Source organism: Lemur catta, chromosome 17, assembly GCF_020740605.2.
Source record: "Lemur catta isolate mLemCat1 chromosome 17, mLemCat1.pri, whole genome shotgun sequence".
In the NCBI taxonomy this organism is placed as follows: Eukaryota; Metazoa; Chordata; class Mammalia; order Primates; family Lemuridae; genus Lemur; species Lemur catta.
In genome coordinates, this window is record NC_059144.1 from 50,509,621 (window position 1) to 50,530,791 (window position 21,171).

The following is a 21,171-nucleotide window of genomic DNA, read 5'->3' on the forward strand; positions in this document are numbered from 1 at the left end:
TTTGTGAAGGGCTGAGGGCTGGGGGAGGGGAAGGAAGGCCGACAGGGCCCAGGCAGCAGGCCGTTCCCCACCAGAGTGAAGACCGGCTGTGCTGAGTCCACTGGGCAGGGGCCATTGCTGGGTGTGGGGGGCAGACCTGGGCTGTGGGGCCTGAGGCCAGCAGAGAGGGGCCGGGGAGGGGGTCGGCCCATCTTTCCCCCACGCCCTGGGCTTGCAGTAGGGGTGGGGCTGCCGGGAGCCCTCCCCCACGCCCTCTCTGAAGACACATCCCGGAATGGCCACCTCGCCCTCCGGATAGAATTCACACCCACCCTCCCCCCTAGGGGCCTGAGGGAGCCAGGTCCCTTCCAGGTAGTGAAGGGGGGTCTCCTTCCAGGCACCCCCACCTGTTAATTTCCATTGTCTCAAAGGCCACAAGTTCCCACCAGCAGAAATGAAGCTCGTAACAGCATCCTCTAAATCCTACAGCTTCTCGGGGAATCTGCACATTCCGTGAGCCCCCAGCCCGGTGCGTCCCCTGCCCTCGTGCTGGGGTCTGGTGAGCCCTGGGCTTGAGCGAGGTGGAAAGGCCACGGGCAGGCTAAGAGCTCCTGCTCTGGACACATCTTTGGCCATGAGGGTGGTGAGGCTTCCCCTCCGCAGGGGTCTGTATTTTGCTGTCTCGGTGGACGGGGTCTGGGGGAGAGGTTGGCCTGGACTGGCCACTTGGGGTAGTCCAGGCTGTGGGCGTGTCCCGGGCACAGCAAGCCCCGCACTGTGGGGCCCCCAGGACGGGGGGTTCGCCCTCCCTGGGGAGGGGCCTGGCTTCCTGCCCCTTCCTGGAAGGAGCCCCTCTGAGAGCCACCCTCCGACAGACGCGGGGGAGCCGAGGAGCGCGGAGAAAAGAGGCCTTTCTCCTCTCCTCAAAGGTGTGTGTGTGACGCGCCAGTCCCGGGATAATTTTAACTCCGAGGCTGCCTTCTCCGCGCGGCCGCCGGGCGCCGCAGCCCCGCCCGCCCAGGTGGGCCTGAATGGGGGGCTTGTGCGCCGCCCCCGCCCCCCTGCCCGCCCCCTTCCCGCCCGCCGCCCGCCCGCGCGACCCGCCGCCGCCCAGACGCCGCGCAGCCATGGCCCGCGCGCCCGCGCTCGCCCTGCTCCTGCTGGGACCGCTGCTGGCGGCCGCCGGGGCGCAGGTGAGCGCGGCGGGGACGGCGCAGCCGGGGACGGCCCGGCCCGCAGCCCGTTGGCCCCGCAGCGCGCATCGCCGGCGGGGCGCGGAGCCGCTGACCTGCGCTTGAGCCCCGGGGACGCCGGCGCCTCGCGGATGGGCTCGGGCGGCCGCCGCGTCCTCGCCCGGCGGGGTCTGGCCGGTCCGGCCGCTGCCGGCGCTGCCGCCCCGCCAGACGGACAATGTGGCCTTTGTTCCTGGGGCTCCGCGCGGGCGGGCGCAGCCCCTCCAGCCGGCGGATAAACTCCCGGGGCTCGCAGGTCGCGGAGGCGGCCCGGGACGGGGCCCCTGTGAGAGGCCTCAGAGCTGCTCCGGACCTGGGAAGAGGGGAGCTTGCACGGGGAGACCGGGTGCCAACCTGGGGGACTGCCCGGAGGCGGCGGAGGACACTACTTAACACTTTTCTCCATTTCAGAAAGTGGGACCTCCTGGCCCCCCTGGCCCCCAAGGGCCACCTGGGAAGCCAGGCAAGGATGGCATCGATGTGAGTTGGGGGGCAGGGGGATGGGAGGACGGGAGGGTTCCCTGGGGTTCTAGCTCTGCCTCCAGCCTCCCTGAGCCCCCAGGCCCGGCGGAGAGAGACCCAAGCCTCCCAGAACTGGGGTGATGGCAGCAAGAGCCAGCACCCCTGTGGCATGTGGGCAGACCTGCAGGGGTGGCAGGGGGGCTGGGGGTGTCACACTGTGGTCCCTGGGCCAGTATCATGGCCAATGAGGTGTGTCTCTGGGTTCCCTGAGGCCTGTGGGGCGGATGGGCCTGTGGGCGCCGGGTGCTGGGCCAGCTCGGCCCTGGAGGTGCTGTCCTCCGCGGGGTCCCAGACCAGGCGTGGGAGGCAGGGTGCAAACCTCCTCCAGCCAGCCAGCCCTGCAAAGGCCTGTCTGCCCCATGTTGTTCCCGGGGGAGCAGTGAGGACTGTGAGGTGCTGTGTCAAGAACCCCCAAGACCCATCCTCAGCCTCCCTTCCCTGTGTAGGGCAGCCATGTCCCTCCCTGGCCCCAGGTGGCCGAGGGCCTGAAACCTGGCCTCAGTCTCAAAGGATTTCAGGCCTAGAGGTCGTCAATGGAGTTGGGCGCCCTGGGGGGCGTTGCCGGAGGGCAGATGGAGCTGGGAGGCCTCTCAGCTGCCCGAGGCCTGGCCCCTAAAGCTGGCAGGCCAGGGAGCACGGGGGCTTTAGGACACCTCCCCGTTGTTCCAGGGGATTGTGTCCCCACGCCCTCAGAGTGCTTTCCAGATGCAATGTGGGCTGAAAGGGCCGAGCCCCGTGTATCCAGGCCACCCTCTCCCCAGTGCTGGTCCACACAGGGGGTGCCCCCAGGTGATAGCCATAGGAGCTGGGGCCCCATCCTGTCTCCTGGGGCCCGGCCTCGGGCACCGACTTGGAGGCAGGTCCCGGTCTGCTGCCCTGGGGCAGGGTTTTCAGGGGACCCTTGATTTTCAAGAGTCATACATGGGCATCTCTGCCCTGCAGGGAGAAGCTGGTCCTCCAGGTCTGCCTGGGCCCCCGGTGAGTGTCGTTGGCTGTGGGGCAAGGGACGCCCCTTGCTGGTCTGGAAGGGGGTGGACACAGAACAGAGAGGCCTTTCAGGCTGCCGTCCCGCCAGGCTGGCCCCGGGTCGCCTGAGGAGAGGCCCCAGAGGCCGGAGCAGGGGCCTGAGCCAGGAGCGGCGGGAGGGGGCGTGTGGGATTCGGTGTGTCTCTGGGCAGGGTCCGGCTTTGGAGCTTCCTTTGGGCAGTGCCGGGCAGGCCAGGGAAGGGGTGACACGTGGAGCCCTCCCAGAGCTGCGGTGTGGCCCCTCACCTCGCTCAGCTCCAGGGGGTGGCAGTCCCAGGGCTCAGAGCCCTGTCTGGGCCCACCGGGGGTCCCACAGAGGGACCTGCCAGCCCTTAGCTGGGAAGGCCAAAGCAGCCAGGTGGACGCCCTACGCACGGGACCGCAGGGTGTGGGGGGCAGCCCTCCCGAGCCTGGGAGGGCTGGGACTGCGGAGCAGAGGGGCTGCCTCGCACGGCCGCTGGAGCGCGGGTGGAGAACGCTTGCCTCCTTGCTGAATGAAGGCCAGAGCCCAGGGCCAGCCCCTCCCTCACTCCTCTGCCCCTTCCTCCTGCAGGGACCAAAAGGGGCCCCAGGGAAGCCGGGGAAACCAGGAGAGGCCGGGCTGCCAGGACTGCCCGGCGTGGACGTGAGTGTGCCGGCCCCTCCCCACCCGGGCCCTGGAGTAGTCGGTTGTAATTGCTGTTCTCCAGCTGGGCCTGTTCAAGTGGGAAACCCAGTTCTGATAGAAGTTTCCAGAAGTCCTCATCAGGGGTCCTTTGGTCTTCATCCCAGACCCCGATAGCATCTGGCAGAGGACAGAGCCAGCCCACAGGAGGGGGCGTCCCGCCAGCCCTTGCTCGTCCAGAAACAAACACCCATTGTCGGGCTCCTCTGCCCGCCGCTGGCCTGGCCCCATGGCTGAGCCCCAGGCGGCCGCAGGCTCGAGGCCTGGCCCGGGAGCTTTGTTAGGGCCCGAGCCGGGTCTGGGAGGTGAGCTGTGTGGCCCTGCTGGGCTGGCCCCAGGGGGCCTGACTCCAACAGCCCCCCCGCCCCCCAGAGCCTGGGGACCGGGATGTGCACAGGGCCAGGAGAGGAAAGTGCCAGGGGCAGGTCTTTGCCTCTCTGGACTCGTCTTGTAAAGGAATTGTCCGTGTGGCCTTGTTGCCCTGGGGGTGGGCACATGCTTACCATGTGGCCCTCGAGCCCTCCCTCTGCCTTTCCCCAGGGCCTGACCGGGCGCGATGGACCCCCTGGACCCAAGGGCGCCCCTGGAGAACGGGTAAGTGCCCGCACCACGTCCAGTGGCCTCAGTTCAGAGGTGAGGTCCCCAGCCAGGGGTGGCCGTGACTGGGCTGGCCAGGCCCTGCCCCTGCAGGGGGACGGGGGAGGGGACTGAAAGGCCACCCCCAACTCTAGTGGCTGCCCCACCCCTCCTCTGGTCAGAGTTTTCTCAGCATTCAGACCCTGGGGGAGAACTGGTGTGGGGGACTGTGACCCGCCCTGTGTGCCCCTTGCTCCTCGGGGTGCCCCTGTGGCCCCCAGGGCCCTGGGCTCACTGTCACCCAGCCTGCCGGGTCCCCTGAGCCTGACCACTGTCCACTGAATCTTGCTCCACGACCGACTGGCACCACCGTCTTAGGACGACGGCCTTCTCCTCCCTCGGCTTCTGAGTACAAAACAGCCCAACGTCCTCTCTCCTTCCCCTCTGAGAAGTGACCGTCAGTGGCGGGTGCTGCTGGTCCTGGGCGCTAGGCGTGGCCGAGGCAGGCTGGGTGGGGGCGCACAGGACACAGCTCTGCCCTTGGGAACTCGCCGGCGCTCAGCAGAGCTCTGAGCTGAAGACGGCAGAGAGAAGGTGGCTGCTGTCCGGCTGCGTCCTTCAGTGCTGGGGTGGACCAGCGCCCCGGCTTCCTGGGGGAGCCTCTGGTCTCCAGTGCAAGGACCAGGGTGTGCTCCCCCCTCGATCCAAGGAACAGGTCGTTCCAGAACGCAGCGGTGCAGAGGGTGGGGGAGACAGCAACTTGGGGTCACTTGTGTCTGTCTGGGCCCGAGCTGCTGGCATCGTGTGACTCTGTCCATGTGTCTGCAGCAGCTGCCCAGCCGAGCACCTTCTCTGGCCACGCTCTTGCTCGCCAGGGCTGTGGTTGCGGGAGGCTGCCAGGGCACCAGAGCCCCCTACCCTCCGTGCAGTGGGGCCTCCCACCCTTGTCCCCTGGAGGAGCTGTGGGACGGGCCTCCCCGGGGAGGGAAGGGCTCGCAGACAAGACAAGGGTTCCTGGGCCTGGCCTAGCCCTGACACGCGTTTTCCTTCCACAGGGAAATCTGGGACCTCCGGGGCCACCCGGGCTTGGGGTGAGTGTGGTCGTCACCTCTCTGTGGGGTCTGAGCAGCTGGCGGGCCTGGCATCGGCAGGGCTGTCCCTGGCCTCTCTTGGGCAGGCCCTGTCTCTGTGAGGGCGGCTGGAGGCTCCCCCAGGCCCTGCCGAGCCATCTTGAGGGGCTGGGGCACCCCTGCCCTGTGCCCCGCAGGCTCTGACCTCCACGCTTGGCTTACAGGGCAAAGGCCTCCCCGGACCCCCCGTGAGTACTGACGACCCTTGTGGCCCCCCAAGCACGCAAGTTCCCAGAGCTGCCCCACACGGGAGCCATCCTGGGCGGGGGTGTCCCACACCACGGCTGGGGACGGGGCTTGGGGGGGAGCAACGTGACCACCCCATACCAGGTCCCTGTGCCCTCAGAGAGGGCAACATGGGCCTGGGTGGGGACCCCGTGTCTCACCTCTTACCCCACTCCAGGGAGAGGCAGGAGTGAGCGGCCTCCCAGGCGGGATTGGCCTCCGCGGCCCCCCAGTGAGTAACCACCCGCCCTCCCCCACCCCTGGGGCTCCCCCTCCCTCTCCCCTTCTCTCCCTCCCCCCTTCCTCCCCCCCTCCCCCCTTTCCTCCTCCCTCCCCTCCTCCCCTTTCCCGGTGGTATCAGCGCAGGCCCTGTCTAGTGACCCAGAGAAGGGACAGTCCAGACCTCTGGACACACAGACCCCCCCATGAGGCCAGGGCCCGGGAGGTGGGGGGAGCTGCTCTAAGTCACACCTCCACAGGGACCCTCTGGACCCCCAGGCCTCCCTGGCCCCCCAGGACCTCCTGGACCCCCTGTAAGTACTGGGCTAGTGTGCTGGGTTGGACCCCCGGGCCCCCTCCCCAGGCCCCATGACCCACGGAGATCCCCTAACCCTGACCAGCCATTCTCAGGAACAGACAGGGCTCAGGGGGCAGCAGCTGTGGCTAGGCCCCCACGGCCAACCTGCCCCAATGTCAGGTAGCTTCTGTCATTGTCCCATGCCCTGTGGATGGGCCAGCAGCACCCAGCACTGGCCACTGGGGCACAAGGTGAAGCATGTCCGAGTCCCCTGGTGGGTGGGGGAGGCCATGGTCAGAGCATGGGGGGTGGGGATGTCAGCTGCCTGTCTCTGTTCCAGGGACACCCAGGAGTCCTCCCCGAAGGCGCTACCGACCTTCAGGTGGGCACTTGCAGCCATTTGTGGAGGGGGCTGGGGGTGCCTGCCTTGGGGGGAGGGGCCTGGCCTGAGTCCCACCTCGGTGACACTCTGACGCAGCGCCAGGGAGAGGGGCTTGTTCTGAACGGGCACGACAGGAGGGCCCAGGGGCTCCCTGGGGACGGGAGCAGGGCAGACAGGTCCAGGCACAGCTGGCAGAGGGCCCAGCCCGCCCCCCGTGGCTCACAAAGGCACCAGCCACATGAGTGATGTGAACCTAAATCAACTACAGTCACATCCATCGTCGGCCCCTCCCTGCGTGAGCCACCAAGGGGGGCTCCAAGCCACAGGTGCGGGTGGTGCCCACACTGGGCGGGGCAGCCCGTGCGTCCTGCAGAGGCTCCCAGCTGGAGTCCCTCCCGCTTGTCCTGATCTTTGAGCCTTGTCACTCTGGAGGCCCCAGGGCGGTTCTGTCCTGCCGCTGTCCTGCCGCTGTCCGCAGCCGGCACCCGCCTCCGTGGAGGGGTGTATGTTTTCAAAGGGAAACATCTTGCCCAGTTTGCTGCAACCACTGATGGCTGTTCCCCCTGCTCTCGTGCCCACCTGCGTCCCAGGGGCACCACCCGTGTGTCCCAGAGGGAGGGCTCGGGGTCTTCCGGAATGAGGAGGCTGCAGGCTGACCCAGCCTGCGCATTGCGGCTGTGGAATGCTCTGGAACCTCCCCTGGGTTCCCCGAGCCTCTGGCCGGGAACATCAAGTCTGTGGCCTGGGCTCCCGGCACCGTCCCTGTCGCAGGCCACATGCTCGCACAGGCTGCGCCAGGGGCCCTTTGTGGCCAGGGGCCGCCATGCTAACAGCTGCGCTGGAACCTGCGGCCGAGGGCTCAGACGTCAGAGCTGGCTGCGGGGGCGCTGGCTGCCGTCTGGCTTCATGCAGCCCCTCGCTGGGCGGGGCAGGCACTGACGAGGCCCTGTCCCGGCTCCCCCACTGTCCCTCGTACATGGGAACCCCCTTCTCGGGGCCCCTCTGGTGCTGGCCTCTGTACTGGGGTCTGTCCCATCTGGCTTGGGGGTCTGACCACTCTGTTTTCCAACAGTGCCCAAGTGTCTGCCCGCCAGGCCCCCCTGGGCCCCCGGGAATGCCAGGGTTCAAGGTGAGCGGGCAGCCCGGCCCTGGTTGCACGGTGGCCACAGGGAGAAGCCGGGGGCTGGCTCCTGTCCCAGCTTCAGCACCCCGAACGCTGGGAGTGGTAGGGCCAGAGAAAGGGTGTGGGGGAGAGTTGGCTCATGTCCCCACCAGCCCTGCCCCCACCCACGGCACCTCTCAGGCCTCGGTTTCCCCCGCCGGGCCCAACCTGCAGTGCTGCCCGCCTCGGTGTGGCTGTGGCTGGATCTGCTCGGGGAGGGGCGGCGGGGTCCGGGCGGGTCCGGCGGGGCCATGACTCCCCTGTTTGCGTGCAGGGCCCCACTGGCTACAAAGGGGAGCCGGGAGAAGTCGGCAAGGATGGCGAGAAGGTGAGCCCCAGCGTGTCAACCGCGCTGACCGGGAGGCAGCCGCGAGGGAGGGGCTGGGGGCCTGGGACCCGGCCGTGGGCAAGGCCACCGGGACACCTATAACCACTCTGGAGCTGCGTGTGACCCCCTCACTAGCCGCATGGCCCCGCCGTGACACGGGTGATGCCAGACTGAGCCACTGACGCCGCTTTCTCCCTCTGCTGCAGGGGGACCCCGGCCCCCCTGGGCCCGCCGGCATCCCCGGCACCGTGGGGCAGCAGGTGAGGCCGGGGAGGGGCGAGGGTGGCGGGGAGGGAGATGGGCGGCCAGCACCCGGGCTGGGGTCCTGCCTGCAGAGGCTGGCGCCCCAAGGAAGATGCTGGGACTCCCAGGCGCCCCCCAGAGCCAGGGCCCCGGTGGCTGCCGGGTGGGGGGCGCAACCCCGGCCTCTGCATCTTCCGCTGTCTCCGCACAGGGCCCCCGGGGGCTACGAGGACTGCCAGGCCCACTCGGGCCCCCCGGAGACCGGGTAAGTCCTGTGGCCCTGGGGGGCCGTGAGCCGGACCGAGATCAGCTGCGGGGTGGGGGCCTGGGCTTGTCCCCCTGTCCACGCCAGGGGCGCCCGTGAGCCATGCTCCTCGGCAACAGCGCCCTGGGCTCTGCCGCCCGGCCATGTGGGCCCCAGGCCTCTGTGGCAGAGGTCAGCCCTGTGTCCTCACGCCCCCACACATGGTTCCCACCCAGGGTTTGCCAGGCAGAGGTGGCTTAGGCCCAAGGGGACTGAGGGAGGGGCAGAGGTTTGGGGACCACTGGGTGCGTATTAGGGGTCTGCGGGGTCCTAGGGGGGTGCTCGCAGGGCCTCTCCCGACAGGGATGGGTGACGGGGATGGGCCCCGGGGGTGCCAGCAGGGGACCCCAGATACCCCCTCTCCTCCGCAGGGTCCCATTGGGTTCCGAGGGCCGCCCGGGACCCCTGGAGTGCCCGGGAAAGCGGTACGTGTGTCTGGGGGCTGGGGGGGGCCCTGAAGGCACAGCCTCTGCCCCGCTCCCTGAGCTCCACCTGCCAGGCCGAGGCGTCCCCTGCACACAGCTGGGGGGCTGGTGGCACAGGCCAGGGGACCACGTTTACAAAAAAGTCCATCCTTCGTGGGAGATTTGCCTCCTTCCTGGTTCTGGACAGGAAGTGAGGGGTCCTTATTGCCCTCTGACCTCTGTGACCCTCAGCAGCATCCGTCCACCACCTCTGACGCCGCCTGGCCTTGGTCTGGCTCTCCCGCCTTCTCCGTGTTGCTAACTCTTCCCTCCCCGCGCCCCCTCATTTCCAGGGTGACAGAGGCGAGAGGGGCCCCGAGGGTTTCCGCGGCCCCAAGGGCGACCTGGTGAGTGAGAGAGAACTCGGTTCTCCGGGCCCCTCTGCAGAAGGACCTGCTCCGATTCCTGACTGGCGTCCGGGGGACCCTGCGGGGCACCCGCCAGGGGGACGGGGGGGGTCATGAGCCTGGCCCTGGAGCCCCCAAGACGCTCCCTGCCCCCGTGGGAGCCCTGGGCCCCTCCTTGAAGCCAACAGGGAGCGGCTGTGCCCGGGGCTAAAGGGCAGACCCTGGTCGGACGCCTACAGCCATGGGCAGAATGGGCTTCACCTGTGCCAACGATGCCCAGGTGTGAAATAGGAATGAGAGAAAACGGCTCTCAGGTTGAGCCAATGAACTTGCGCAAGCCCAGACCGTGAAGGTCTCTGGGCTGGAGTGACTGCCCCTGCGGTGCTCGCCTGTGGCGGCGTCCTGTCCCGCTGGCCCTCCCTGGACTGACCCAGAGATAGTTCTCCCCACACACGACAGGCCCCTCGGGGACAGAACTTTCCCCGGCGGTTGGTTCCCCGCCTGGAGCGCAGCTCGGGCCTCCCGAGAGCAGCCTGCCTGGAGCACGAGCTGGTCTGGGAAGGAGCCCTCAGCGTCCACGGCCTGTGTGTCCTTTAGGGCAGACCTGGTCCCAAGGGAGCCCCCGGAGTGGCCGGGCCAGCTGGAGAGCCGGTGAGTCCTGGGCTGCAGCCTGTGTGCGTGGCTGTCCTGCGTCTGTAGCTGCTTCTCAGGGGATTGGCCTTCCACTTCCTGGCCGTGCCCAGGGCCTCACGGGCGGGCGTGTGGCCACACTCAGCAGGGCCCGCCCTCGGGTTAGCGCCCCACCATTGCCATGTGAAATTCGGAACAGTGGTTGGGCAGCCCCCTGTGGCCCCGCGTTTCTGTGGCCACTAGGACCCTGCAGAAGCAGAGGGCCTCTGCCGGGCTCACCTGCGCCGGGGCCTGGGGGGGGGGGGCTGTGGGAGTGGGGACCGGCAGGTGGCGCGGGCACAGACTTGGCGTTCCAGGGCCTGGGCACCTGTCCTTGGCTCCTCCCTGCTGTGCACCCAGACCCAGTGCCCCTACCGTCTCTGGTCCTAGAGGGGTGTCCCTCTCTCAAGGGACGCCTGGGGTGGGAGTTGGCTGAGGACGGGCGCAGGGACAGGCCCCCTGATGCCTCAGCTGGTGGAGAGCACAGCCTAGATAGCGGGGCCCAAGTCCGGCTCCCCAGCCCGTTCCCCACCTGTGCAACAGGCCACCTGCCCTGGGGAGCCTGGAGGCGCCTGAGCAGATGTGGCCTGGTCAGCGAGGCAGCGGCCCCCTCCGTGGCTCACCCCCCCTTGTCCTCTCCCACCCCCCTCACCTGTGTGGCCTCGGGGGCAGCACAGGCTGCCACACGGCCTCCTGGGTGAAATCACAGACACACCCCTGGGTTCAGGGGACAGACCCAGTTCTGGGGGTGTGGAAGGGGCTGCCCTGGGGGACAGGGCTGCAGTGGGAGGGGCTGGGACATCTCCTTGCCCCGGGCCTCCCACGTCACATGTCACACGTCCCCTGTCTCCAGGGCATGCCGGGCAAGGACGGCCGGGACGGAGTGCCAGGACTCGACGGCGAGAAGGTTGGCGCGGGTTTGGGGGGTGGAGGGAAGCTTGGCCTCCCAAGGCCCCGGCACCCGCTCCCTCTTACCCCTGCCGTCCTTGCAGGGAGAGGCTGGTCGCAATGGTGGTCCGGGAGAGAAGGGTCCCAACGGGCTGCCGGTGAGTGCCCAGGCAGGAGGGGCCGGCCTGCTGGGTCCCACTGCTCGCCGCTGGGCCATGCTGGGCTGGGGTGGGTGGTCATCGTAAGGTCCCTTCCTGCGGTGGCTCTGGGGACTGCCCGTCAGGGCCCACACAGCCCACCCAGCGGGTGCCCATCCTGGATGTGGGGGGGGTCACCCAGTGGGCCCTGGGGGCTCCTGCAGGGGTCCCGCGCCCCAGGCTGTAGAAGCCCCCCAGGGTCAGCAGACCCCGGGAGCGCTCTGTCCCGTGGGGCTCTGGCCCTGGCCCCAGACACACTGTCCCGTGCTGCTCGCGGCTGCCGCTGTCCGTGTGCACACGCCCGTGGACTCAGCAGTGCTGACCAAGCTCTGTCCTGGCAGGGGCTCCCCGGACAAGCAGGGTCCAAAGGCGAGAAGGGAGAACTGGTACGTGGCTGCTTTCCCCACGGGAGGGAGGCCAGCAGCCTGGCCTGGGCTGGGGACACGGGCACTCACGGCCCCGTCTTCCTGCAGGGCAGAGCCGGGGAGCTGGGCGAGGCCGGCCGCTCGGGAGAACCAGGCGTCCCTGTGAGTATCTGCAGCCACCCTGCCCCGCCCTGCCCACGAGGACCCTGCTCTCACTGGCTGCTTCTCCTCCCGCAGGGGGACGTCGGTGTGCCCGGGGAGCGCGGCGAGGCTGGCCACAGAGGCTCAGCGGTGAGTGGGGGGACGTGGGCCAGGTTGTGGGGATGGCCCGAGCCCCTGGCAGGTGGCTCCGGGTCTGAGCAGCTGGGGTGACATGTTGGGCGCATTGATGGGCCAGGACCACAAAGCCAAGGATGCTGGACAGGGCGGGGCCAGGCCTGAGCTGTCTCGTCCTCAAGATCTTTCTGTGACGGCCCAGCCTCAGACGGTGGTGCCCACCTGTAGCCCACAGGGCCCGGGCAGACGGTCGGCATCAGCGCCTGGGCGAGGGCATGCCTGAGCCTGAGACCCCTGAACTGTGACCCCCAGCTTGGCCAGATGGCTGGGGACAAGCTGCGGTGCCCACCCAGCCCTGGGGCCTCCCCAGGACCCCACTCATGCCTCCTTCTGTCTTTCAGGGGGCCCTTGGCCCGCAAGGCCCTCCCGGGGCCCCCGGCGTCCGAGGCTTCCAGGTGGGTAAGGTGGGGGTGCAGGTGTGGCCTGGAGCAGTGACCAGCACAGCAGGCCAAGGTGGGAGCCCGCGTGGGCCACACCGGCAGCGGAGGGTCGTGGCTGAGCTGGGACTTCTCCACAGGGCCGGAAGGGCAGCATGGGAGACCCCGGCCTTCCAGGCCCCCAGGGCCTCCGTGGCGAAGTGGGCGACAGGGTAAGTGGCCCTGCCCCGCGGGACACGCCCCAGCCCCTGTCCACAGTCCGTGGGACAGAGGAGGGGAGAGAGCCCCGGCTCCTCACGGCGTGCAGGCCACCAGCCTCTCGCCTGAGCCTGCGGCTGCACAGCTCCCTGGGGGGGCTGTCCCTGAGCACGGCGCCCTGTGGTCCCCCCATCCTTCCACGTGGCCTTCCTCGTGAGCAAGGGGGGTCCAGGAGCCTTGGCCACTCTGCTCCATCCCATGTGTGCAGGGAGGACAGCACACAGTCAGTGCCCAGTAACCAGGCGATGGGGAGCCGCCCCGGCCCCGCCCGTGGGCTGTCAGCAGAGGATGATGTCACTGCACCGTATGTCTGACACCGGCAAAGCCCCGGGTCACCTAGGAGGCGGCTGTGGTGTGGTCTGGGCCCCGGCCCTGGCCCCAGCCACGTTCCACCAGGCCCTGCCTGCCGTGGCTGCCCGTGGGCACGGGCAGGGACACAGCCCTTTCAGAGGCGTGCACACAGCCCCAGGGGGCTCTAGGACACACCACAGACTCAGACGCCCCTGCGTCTGGGACAGCTGGGGCTGTAGAAGCCGCCACCCCCCGTGGGGACAGTGGGCCCTTTCTTAGCCTTGGGCAGGAAATTCCAGAGGCCTGGACGTGCCAGCAACCCCAGGGCCTCCGGGAGATGGCGGCTGGCGCTGGCCCAGGTGGGGGCGGGGCCTGGTTGCCCTTTGGGCAGGTCGTCACTTGTGCTGCTATGTGAGCAAAAATTGTTTTTTATTTTTTGTAGAGACAGGGTCTCACTCTGTTGCCCAGGCCAGCCTGGAACTCCTGGCTCCTGCGATCCTCCCACTTTGGCCTCCAAGTAGCTGGGACCGCAGGGCACGCCGCCCCGCCCAGCTGCAGGGGAGATCCCAGCAATCCCCAGACATGTCCTTAGTCTCAGTCGGACAGGAAGGTGACGGGAGCTTTGGGGCCTTTGACTCAGGGACTGCACTGCGCTGGGGCTGTCCCAGACCGTGTGCAGAGACACCTGCACGCATTCACTGGGATTACAATGCCCAGCTTAAAAAGGACCTCAGTGTCCCCGAGGAGCACGGGGACCGGGCCCTGGACAGAATAGTTGGTTCTGTAGGGAAGACCCGAGACTCGCCGGCACAGGGCAGGGCCCAGGGCACTGCCTGGGACCCGGGAACGTGCACCTGGCCTGGGGGGCTGTGCCCATGCCTGCGGATGCATGGAAGCGTTTGCCGTCCCTGGGTGCTCCTCAGTGGCGGTCCCTTTGGGGAGTCCTGTGAGTCCTCTAATCAGAGCCTTCTCTCCACCCCAGGGTCCTGGAGGCGCTGCGGGCTCTAAGGGAGACCAGGTGAGCAGGTGCCTGGCAGCCGGTCACACCTGGGTTCATTTCTCCTCCCATCTTTCTCATTTGCTGTCCCTGGCCCCTTGTAGCACAGTGACAGCCGCTCTGGACACCCAGCCCCCAGCTCAGGGTACAGACAGCTGGCCGGCCAGATGGTCACCATGTGGCTCTGTCCCGGGAGGCATGGACGGGGACCCCGGGGGGAGTGTGTTTCCTGCTGACCTTCTGGGACACTGACTTTGAGGAGGAGAGCAGGGGCTGACTCTCCGTTTTGCAGAAGCAGATGAGAAACACATTTCTCTCTGTGCAGCAAAGCTCTGCGGGGGGCTGTGCTCAGGGCTGCCCTGCCCTCCCAGGCAGCCCAGGGTCCGGCTGTGCTGGTCAAGGACCTGCAGCCTCTCCCTCCACACCAGGCCCAGGGGGCAGAGAAGCCTCACTGTGCAAGCGAGTGCCTTCTGCCTTGTGGTCTCCACCCTGGTCCTCGGGGGCTGCTAAAGGGCAAGTCCTGGGCCCAGACTTTGGCCTCAGTCCCAGGGGATGAGTGTGAGACGGCCCGCTTGGAGAGCAGCGGCCTAGGGCACCACGGCCCTGGACACACTGAACGATCCTTTTACCTTCGGGTGGTCACTCGCAGGGCATCGCGGGCTCCGACGGTCTTCCCGGGGATAAAGGCGAGATGGTGAGTGATTAAGTTAACCTTCCTGATACTGACGACTGAGAATTAACTAGTCGCCATGGGTGGGAACTGTCCCAAGGACGAGGTCAACATCTGCAGGCCCTGGGGCAGGAACAGGCCTGCGAGGGAGTGTGTGACTGGACTCGGGGGGCCGAGGCCTGCCCACTGACGTCCCCCCAGCCAGGGGGGGCTGGAAAGCCTGACATGGGGGGCAGCTGGGGAGCCTGGGTGCTCAGGTGGGGGGCTCCCTGCACCCCCTTTGCCTGCTAACTGCTTGCAAAAGTCACTGTGGCTTTTCAGCAGGAATTAGTCTCAGCCGAGTTTTAATTGAAGAAAACTCAGCCTCCACAGAGCTGAAACCTGGGTCAGGTATAAAACTAAACCCTCGGCTGAGTCGACTGACTCACGTTTCTCCTGGAGGGAGTGGAAGTGGAGACCTGTGGGGTCAGAGGGAAAGATCTTCCTGGTTTGCCTGGGGCTGTGGCCGTGGCCGTAGCTGGGGCTTTTAATTCTTGGATTAATCTTTCCTTTGTGTCTGGGCAAAACCCCGGTAGCCTAGTGTAAACTTTTTAAGCCTCTAGCCTCGGTAATCTCAGCTGTGCGTCTTACTCATTTGGCGGATTCTTAGCCAACCTTGACACGCAGGGCCCTGGAAACCCAAGCAGCCGCCCAAGGCAGCCCAGGCCCCCGCGGCTCTCAGCCCTGGCACAGGGGGCTGAGCGGGGGACCCTCCCTCTGCCCTTCCCAGCTCTGGACGGGGTAGCCGCTGGCCAGTGTGAGCAGAGCGCGGGGTCAGGGCCCCGTCGGCCCTCTGCCTACCTGCTAGCTGGCCCAGACTGTCTTAGTCTGTTTTCTGCTTCAGCAACAGTGTATCACAGGCGATAATCTAGGAAGAAAAGAGACGCGTTTGGCTTTTGGTCTGGGACGTCCAGGACTGGGGAGCAGGGAGAGCACCGTGGGGGAGGGGAAGGGAGGGGGCTCGTCCCTTCTTCAGGAAGCCACTCCCGCGACAGCGGCCTCAGCCGTCAGCGCGGTCACACGGGGCCCTCAAGACCCCGTCACCTCCTAAAGGTCCCACCTCTGAACGCCGTCACGGCAGCTGCATTTCCGCCTGTGCTCTGGGGGACGTTCGGACCCCAGCGGGCTGTGTCCCTGCGCACACACTTCCGGTTGGTCGTTCACTCCTGAGGACACACCGGGGAAGGCCCGGTTTAGGGCAGAGACATCCAACTCGGTATTATTTATGACAGCAAAAAAAAAAAGAAACAGGCAACAGTGACTGTGTGTAGACAGGACCGAGCAGCTGCTATTAATACAATCGCTGCTCAGTGAAAGTGAGTTTTAAGGAAGCCTTAGTGGGTGGTGTGGTCGCAGTAGCGTGTCCTCGGGCACTGCTCCGCCCAGCTCACCGCACACGTGACCTCTCGCCTCCCTTTCCCTTCGCAGGGTCCCAGCGGCCCCGTCGGATCAAAAGGAGAGGTGAGCGCCCGGCAGATGCCCGCCCAGGCCTGGGCTCACAGCTGGGCAGGGCAGGGGAGGGGCCCTGGGGGCCGGCTCCGGGCCAGGCTCCCACTGACTCGCCGCTGTCCCGTGTCTCTGCAGTCTGGCAGTCGAGGGGAGCCGGGCCCCAAAGGCATCCAGGGTCCCAACGGCACCAGCGGTGTCCAGGGTGTCCCCGGCCCCCCGGGGCCCCTGGGCTTCCAGGGCGTGCAGGGCGTTCCTGGCATCACCGGGAAGCCAGGCGTTCCGGTACGTCACTCTCCGTCCTTGGGCGGGTGCTGTCGGCACTGGGCTTGCACAGGACTTGGATCACGTTTTCCCTCGAGGGTCCTAGTGGCTCTGGGGGTGTGACGGTGGCTGCAGCAAGCCGCCACATGCCGGTGGCCTTGTGCGTTTCAGGGGAAAGAAGCCAGTGAGCAGCGCATCAGGGAGCTGTGCGGGGGCGTGATAAGTGGTAAGTCACCTGGGGCGGCAGCGACAGCAACACACGACCACACCCGTGCCTCAGTGTGTCACTCTGGGTGGGCACAGCGTTGGTCCCGTACCCCAGAGCAGGAACAACCACTTTCAACCAATCAGAAGGAAAACTTCCCGCTGACAGGCAGCACCGTGCAGATGTTTTATGCTTTACACAGAAATACCTGTGAGAATCCTCTCTGATCAAAGGCCTGCACCCTTGTTTCCCAAAAGAACAAATCGCACAGTTAGCTGCTCACCTGAGGAAGCCCTTAGCGCCGGGGTCCATCGGCCGGCCTGGCCCAGCCGGCCCCCCCGGGCCCCCGGGCCCCCCAGGCTCCATCGGCCACCCTGGAGCTCGAGGACCCCCGGGATACCGCGGTCCCACTGGTGAGCTGGGCGACCCCGGGCCCAGAGGTGAGTCGTCGCGCACAACGTGGTCACCGGGCTGTAAAAATGCCACGCTGGGGGGGTGGTGCGGGGGGCTGTCACTGGACGCTGCTTCCGGTATCCGCCAGGCCCCGCGGATTCCTTAGTAATCCTGTGAGAAGGAGAACATTGTTTCAAATGTGATATTTTTCTCAAATACCATCGAACCACCTTGGGGGGGGGGTGGCCAAAAGCGAGAGGACTGGGCAAACAGGAAACGGCTTTCTTCACACCGACGCTGGCACTGCAGCACCTGCCCGTCTCTGCTGCAAAGGCAAAAATACAAAAGTCAAAATTCTTTCTGTTTTCAAGACTAAATTAAGCAAACAATTTAGAGAGGGTGAAAGCACAGGCGCAGCCGCTGACCAGCTGGAGGTGTGCTCAGCCGCGCGCTGCCTGCCGGGGCACGTTCTGGGCGCCCAGACGTGGACTGGGGGGTCTGAAGCATGAGACACACGCTGTTTTCAAAGTGGCCTTGAACCTTGAGTTCGTTTTAACGCTCCTGGCTGGCCCACCCCGGCCGGCGTCCGGCCAGCAAGCCCCACGTTACTGACCAAGTGATTTCCTGCATCCCAAAAATAGCTCAAGAAAACAGTTTCTAAGGGGAACTTAATTCTGTGAGTTCCTTCTTTCCCCTCTGAGAGCAAAAGCTTTAGCGAGGTGCCAGTGTGCCCTGACTAGTGGCTCGTTTCACTTGTTTTTAATACACTTAGAGACTGAAGAATTTCAACACTAGAGTCAGGTGTCAGACTCACCTTTTTGTCGCCATGCAATATCCGTCCCAAACTGACCATCAGACAGGGCCGTGTTTTCTCGGAACTTCAAGTTCTGACCTCCTCAGGCTGCCGTGCTGGTCTGACGCCACGCACGGGACTGCAGGTTCAGAAAGAGGCCACACAGATTTTCCTCAAATAGGGACCCGGATTCCTTTAAGACTTTGGAAAATAAAATTCAAAAAGAGCATCAGTCACCCTTACTGGTTCTGCCAGAAAGCCAGTAGGACGTTAGTTACACACAGTACGAGTGGCCACGGTGTGTCCTGACGGTGGCCTGGCACACAGAGGGAGCTTCTCCCTGGAGGTGCCTCCATGGCACCATCGATAAGGCAGGACTCGGGGACCCCCAGGGCATGGCGAGAATAAATGAGAACGTGTTTGCACAGGTGCGCCTGCTGTGCACCCAACCAAAGCTGCTGTCACTGCCGAGCCTCCACCTCCCCGCCTGACAGTGCCGTGCTGGGGAGGAGCACCCGGCAGCCCCACAGGGAGGCCCGCCGGTAACCCAGCCTGTACGTGACAGGTGGATAAGCAGGGTCGGCCCCGTGACCTGGGCACGGCTGGGCACGGCTGAGCACGCCGGTGCTGGGTGGCAGGATTGAACAACAAACGCTGACAAACACCATAAAGGACAAAGTCGGGGTCACCACTATTAACATCAGACAAAACAGACCAGTTCTAATCATGCCGCCTTACAGAGTGCCACCGGATTGATAAAAGGTATAATTTGACCCGGTACGGTGTTTCATGCCTGTAATCCACCACTCTGGGAGCCCAAGGCAGGAGGATCACTTAAGGCCTGGAGTTCAAGACCAGCCTGGGCAACATAGCAAGGCCTCATTTCTTAAAAAAAAAAAAAAAAAAAAAAAACATCAGCTGGCATAGTGGCTCACGCCCTTAGTGCTAGAATCAGGGCTGGGGAACCTGTGTCCTTGGGGCCACGTGTGGCCTTCTGGATCCTTGAGTGCGACCTTCTAACTGAATCCAAGTTTTACAGAATAAATTCTCCTAGATACTCGGGAGGCTGAGGTGGGAGGATCCCTTGAGCCTAAGAGTGTGAGGCTGCAGTGAGCTATGATCTCACCACTGCACTCCAGCCTGGACAACAGAGTGAGACCTCATCTCAAAAAAACCCCAAAATCAAGGCCGGGCATGGTGGCTCCTACCTGTAATCCTAGTACTTTCGGAGGCCTAGGCAGGAGGATGGCTTGAGCCCAGGAGTTCAAGGCTGCAGTGAGCTGTGATCATGCCACTGCACTTCAGCCAGGGTGACAGCGTGAGTCTCTCTCTAAATAAGTAAATAAATATAACACCTTTAAATAACTCATGGGTCAAAGATCATGTTGAAAATATGAATACAAAATGAATACTTAACTGTTTAACAGGCACAAATATTTTGAACAAAACTAAAACCCCATCCACAGTGACAGTAGAGGTCAGGGAAGTGGTGGCCGACACTGGCTAGTCATAGTCGTATGTGTCACTTACCAGTGGGGCTGCGTTCTGAGAAATGCGTCATCAGGCACTTGTGTCACGCGGGAAGATCACAGGTGCTCCTGCACACACCTGGCGGGTAGAGCCTGCTGCTCAGGGCTGTCACCGCAGGCACCGCGGTGAGATCCGTCACTGCTGAGTGCTGCAGCCTGGTGGTGTCTGTGTGTCCAGACACATCTGAACACAGACAAGGCACTGTGACAATGCAGTGTTGTAATGTCATGGGCCCGAGTCACCCATGCGGTCCGTCATCGACCGCATGTCCTCATGGGCGCGTGACTGTGTCCAGGTGGGCTCATCCCAGAGATGTCTTTTCCGGATGGCTCCACTCCAGGGAAAGCCGGTGGAGAGCGGCGGCCTGTTTATTAGAAAGGCGGCCCGAACGCCGCCGCGGTGCGGTTGGAGCGGGGATTCTAACGAGTGTCTGTGTCCGGTACCTCCTGACAGGGAGCCAGGGTGACCGAGGGGACAAAGGCGCGGCGGGCGCAGGGCTGGACGGGCCTGACGGCGACCGGGGGCTGCCAGGTAGGAGGTCGCGCCGCGTCGTCACCACGGCTTTGCTGCGCGGCGCCCCGTCCTGCGTTTACCACCTGACGTGGGGGCGTGTGCGTTAGGCGCGCGTCTCGATTCCTCATAAAGGAAATATTTTTTCTCTTGGCAAAGCATTCTCACAGGCAGGACTAGGAATTGTCTTAATAACCACTTTGATATGCACACGTTTAATCAACAAACAGATCCTCCCGTATCTATTCTAGCTAAGTGGATTTGGTTGTATCCTTTTTAACCAAAGCTACTTAGTACCTATTGCAGTTAAATTCTAATGGAGTTTCCTCTCACCTGACCCACATATACAGTGACTGTTTCCATTTTTTTAACGTCAAAAATGAATGCTTTGTCAAGGAAGGAGGCAATGTTGCCATCCCCAGCAAGGGCCGTCCCCAGCCGTCCCCTGACCCTCTGTGCCCTCTCAAAGGCTCTGTCCCGGCCACTCCCATCGGCACACACGTCTGCAAAGTCTAAGGCCCCAGTTTTGACATAAGAGTCACCTGCTGGCTACGGCTCAGTTCCAGGCTCCTTCCACATCTTGGGGGCTGAGAGGCCTCAGTACCCCCAAAACACTCTCCCCTCCTGGCCCCTGTGGGTTGCACCCCTTGCTCCCGGCGTCTCCCCTGGGGACCTAGCTCTGCCTGCACCTGGCGTCCTGGCTGCATCTCTCCCCCCACATGCCTTAGATATCTCTGTGTCACTGTTCCCAGGGGACAGTACCATGACCACACTGTCCTGGATTTTGTCACCCTCCCCAGGCAGCCGACTCCCCCTTCGCTCACACATAGTCCTTCCTGCAGCATCCGAGCACCCCCCCAGCCTCCCACCCGCCGCCCCTGTCCTGCCCACCCTGATCCCGTCCTTGCACAGCACCCAGGACACCTCCCAGCACCGCCTGCTGCCCACCCACGTCTGCCCCCCGTGGAGTCTGTAGGCGCCTCCTCCCCTCGGCCCCTCCCAGGGCTAAGAAATAAGCTCCTAGAAAGAAGAGTGGGGCTGCTCCGGGGGTCTGCAGTGCCCCTGCTCTTCACTCACCTTCCTGTCTGTCGCAGGATCGCAGGGCGTGCCCGGAGTCAGCAAAGACGGCCAGGACGGTGCTCTCGGCGAGCCCGGGCTGCCCGGCGACCCGGGACTGCCCGGCGCTGTCGGTGCTCAGGGGACTCCAGGGATCTGTGACACCTCAGCCTGCCAGGGCGCCGTGTTAGGAGGGGGCCAGGAGAAATCAGGTCCTAGAAGCTCATGAAATAGAACTTAAGAAGAGGTCACACAACGGAAGCAACAGCGCTCTGCTCACGTCCAGGGAGCCCGGCCTGCCCCCCGCACCCTCGACGGCGGCCGGCGGGAGGCTCCGGCCTCAGGGCAGCGGATCGAGCTGTCGTCCAAGCGTCTGTCTCTCGGGTCCTGACAGCCGGCCACTCAGCTGTGACGTTGTACCTCAAACACAGGCCCTGGTAATAAATTTGTAAACCCAAATTTGAGGACATAGGGTGTATATATAAAAAGTTTTGTACAATTCCATGAAATGAAAAATATTCAACTTGTTTACATAGCATTTGTGTAAAGACCATAGTCTTTGTGTAAAGACATAATCCCAATAAAATGATATATTAAATCTTCAGATTAATGACTGGCTATAGTGTAACAAACAATAAAAAATTTAATGTACGGTATTCCATCTATACAGAGCTCTAGTCTGATTTACCTACTTTTTGTGTACAAACTTACAGCTCTGATTAACAGTATTTATTGAAGGTGACTTTGTACTGTACTAACTTCTACTGATATTATCTGTTGTAATAA

The 21,171-nt window shown here is 64.5% G+C and overlaps 1 protein-coding gene across 1 annotated transcript; it reads left to right on the forward strand.

Moving 5' to 3' along the window:
- The first annotated feature begins 1,106 nt into the window (after positions 1–1,106).
- Positions 1,107–21,167, forward strand: COL9A3 (collagen type IX alpha 3 chain). The gene is made up of 32 exons (XM_045529336.1): positions 1,107–1,172; positions 1,623–1,691; positions 2,676–2,711; positions 3,313–3,384; positions 3,964–4,017; positions 5,055–5,090; positions 5,294–5,317; positions 5,533–5,586; positions 5,834–5,887; positions 6,212–6,253; positions 7,326–7,382; positions 7,690–7,743; positions 7,950–8,003; positions 8,198–8,251; positions 8,662–8,715; positions 9,048–9,101; positions 9,699–9,752; positions 10,624–10,677; positions 10,763–10,816; positions 11,197–11,241; positions 11,329–11,382; positions 11,458–11,511; positions 11,898–11,951; positions 12,074–12,145; positions 13,465–13,500; positions 14,129–14,173; positions 15,617–15,649; positions 15,773–15,919; positions 16,070–16,124; positions 16,361–16,543; positions 19,273–19,350; positions 20,424–21,167. Exons 1-32 carry the CDS (start codon positions 1,107–1,109, stop codon positions 20,612–20,614), a joined length of 2,043 nt encoding a protein of 680 aa, XP_045385292.1. The 3' UTR covers positions 20,615–21,167.
- The last annotated feature ends 4 nt before the right edge of the window (positions 21,168–21,171 follow it).

Coding starts and splice junctions, on each gene's coding strand:
- COL9A3 (XM_045529336.1), top strand. CDS start 1,107: ATGGCCCGCGCGCCCGCGCTCGCCCTGCTCCTGCTGGGACCGCTGCTG. Junction 2,712..3,312: donor CAGGTCTGCCTGGGCCCCCG/GTGAGTGTCGTT, acceptor TTCCTCCTGCAG/GGACCAAAAGGGGCCCCAGG. Junction 5,091..5,293: donor CGGGGCCACCCGGGCTTGGG/GTGAGTGTGGTC, acceptor CTTGGCTTACAG/GGCAAAGGCCTCCCCGGACC.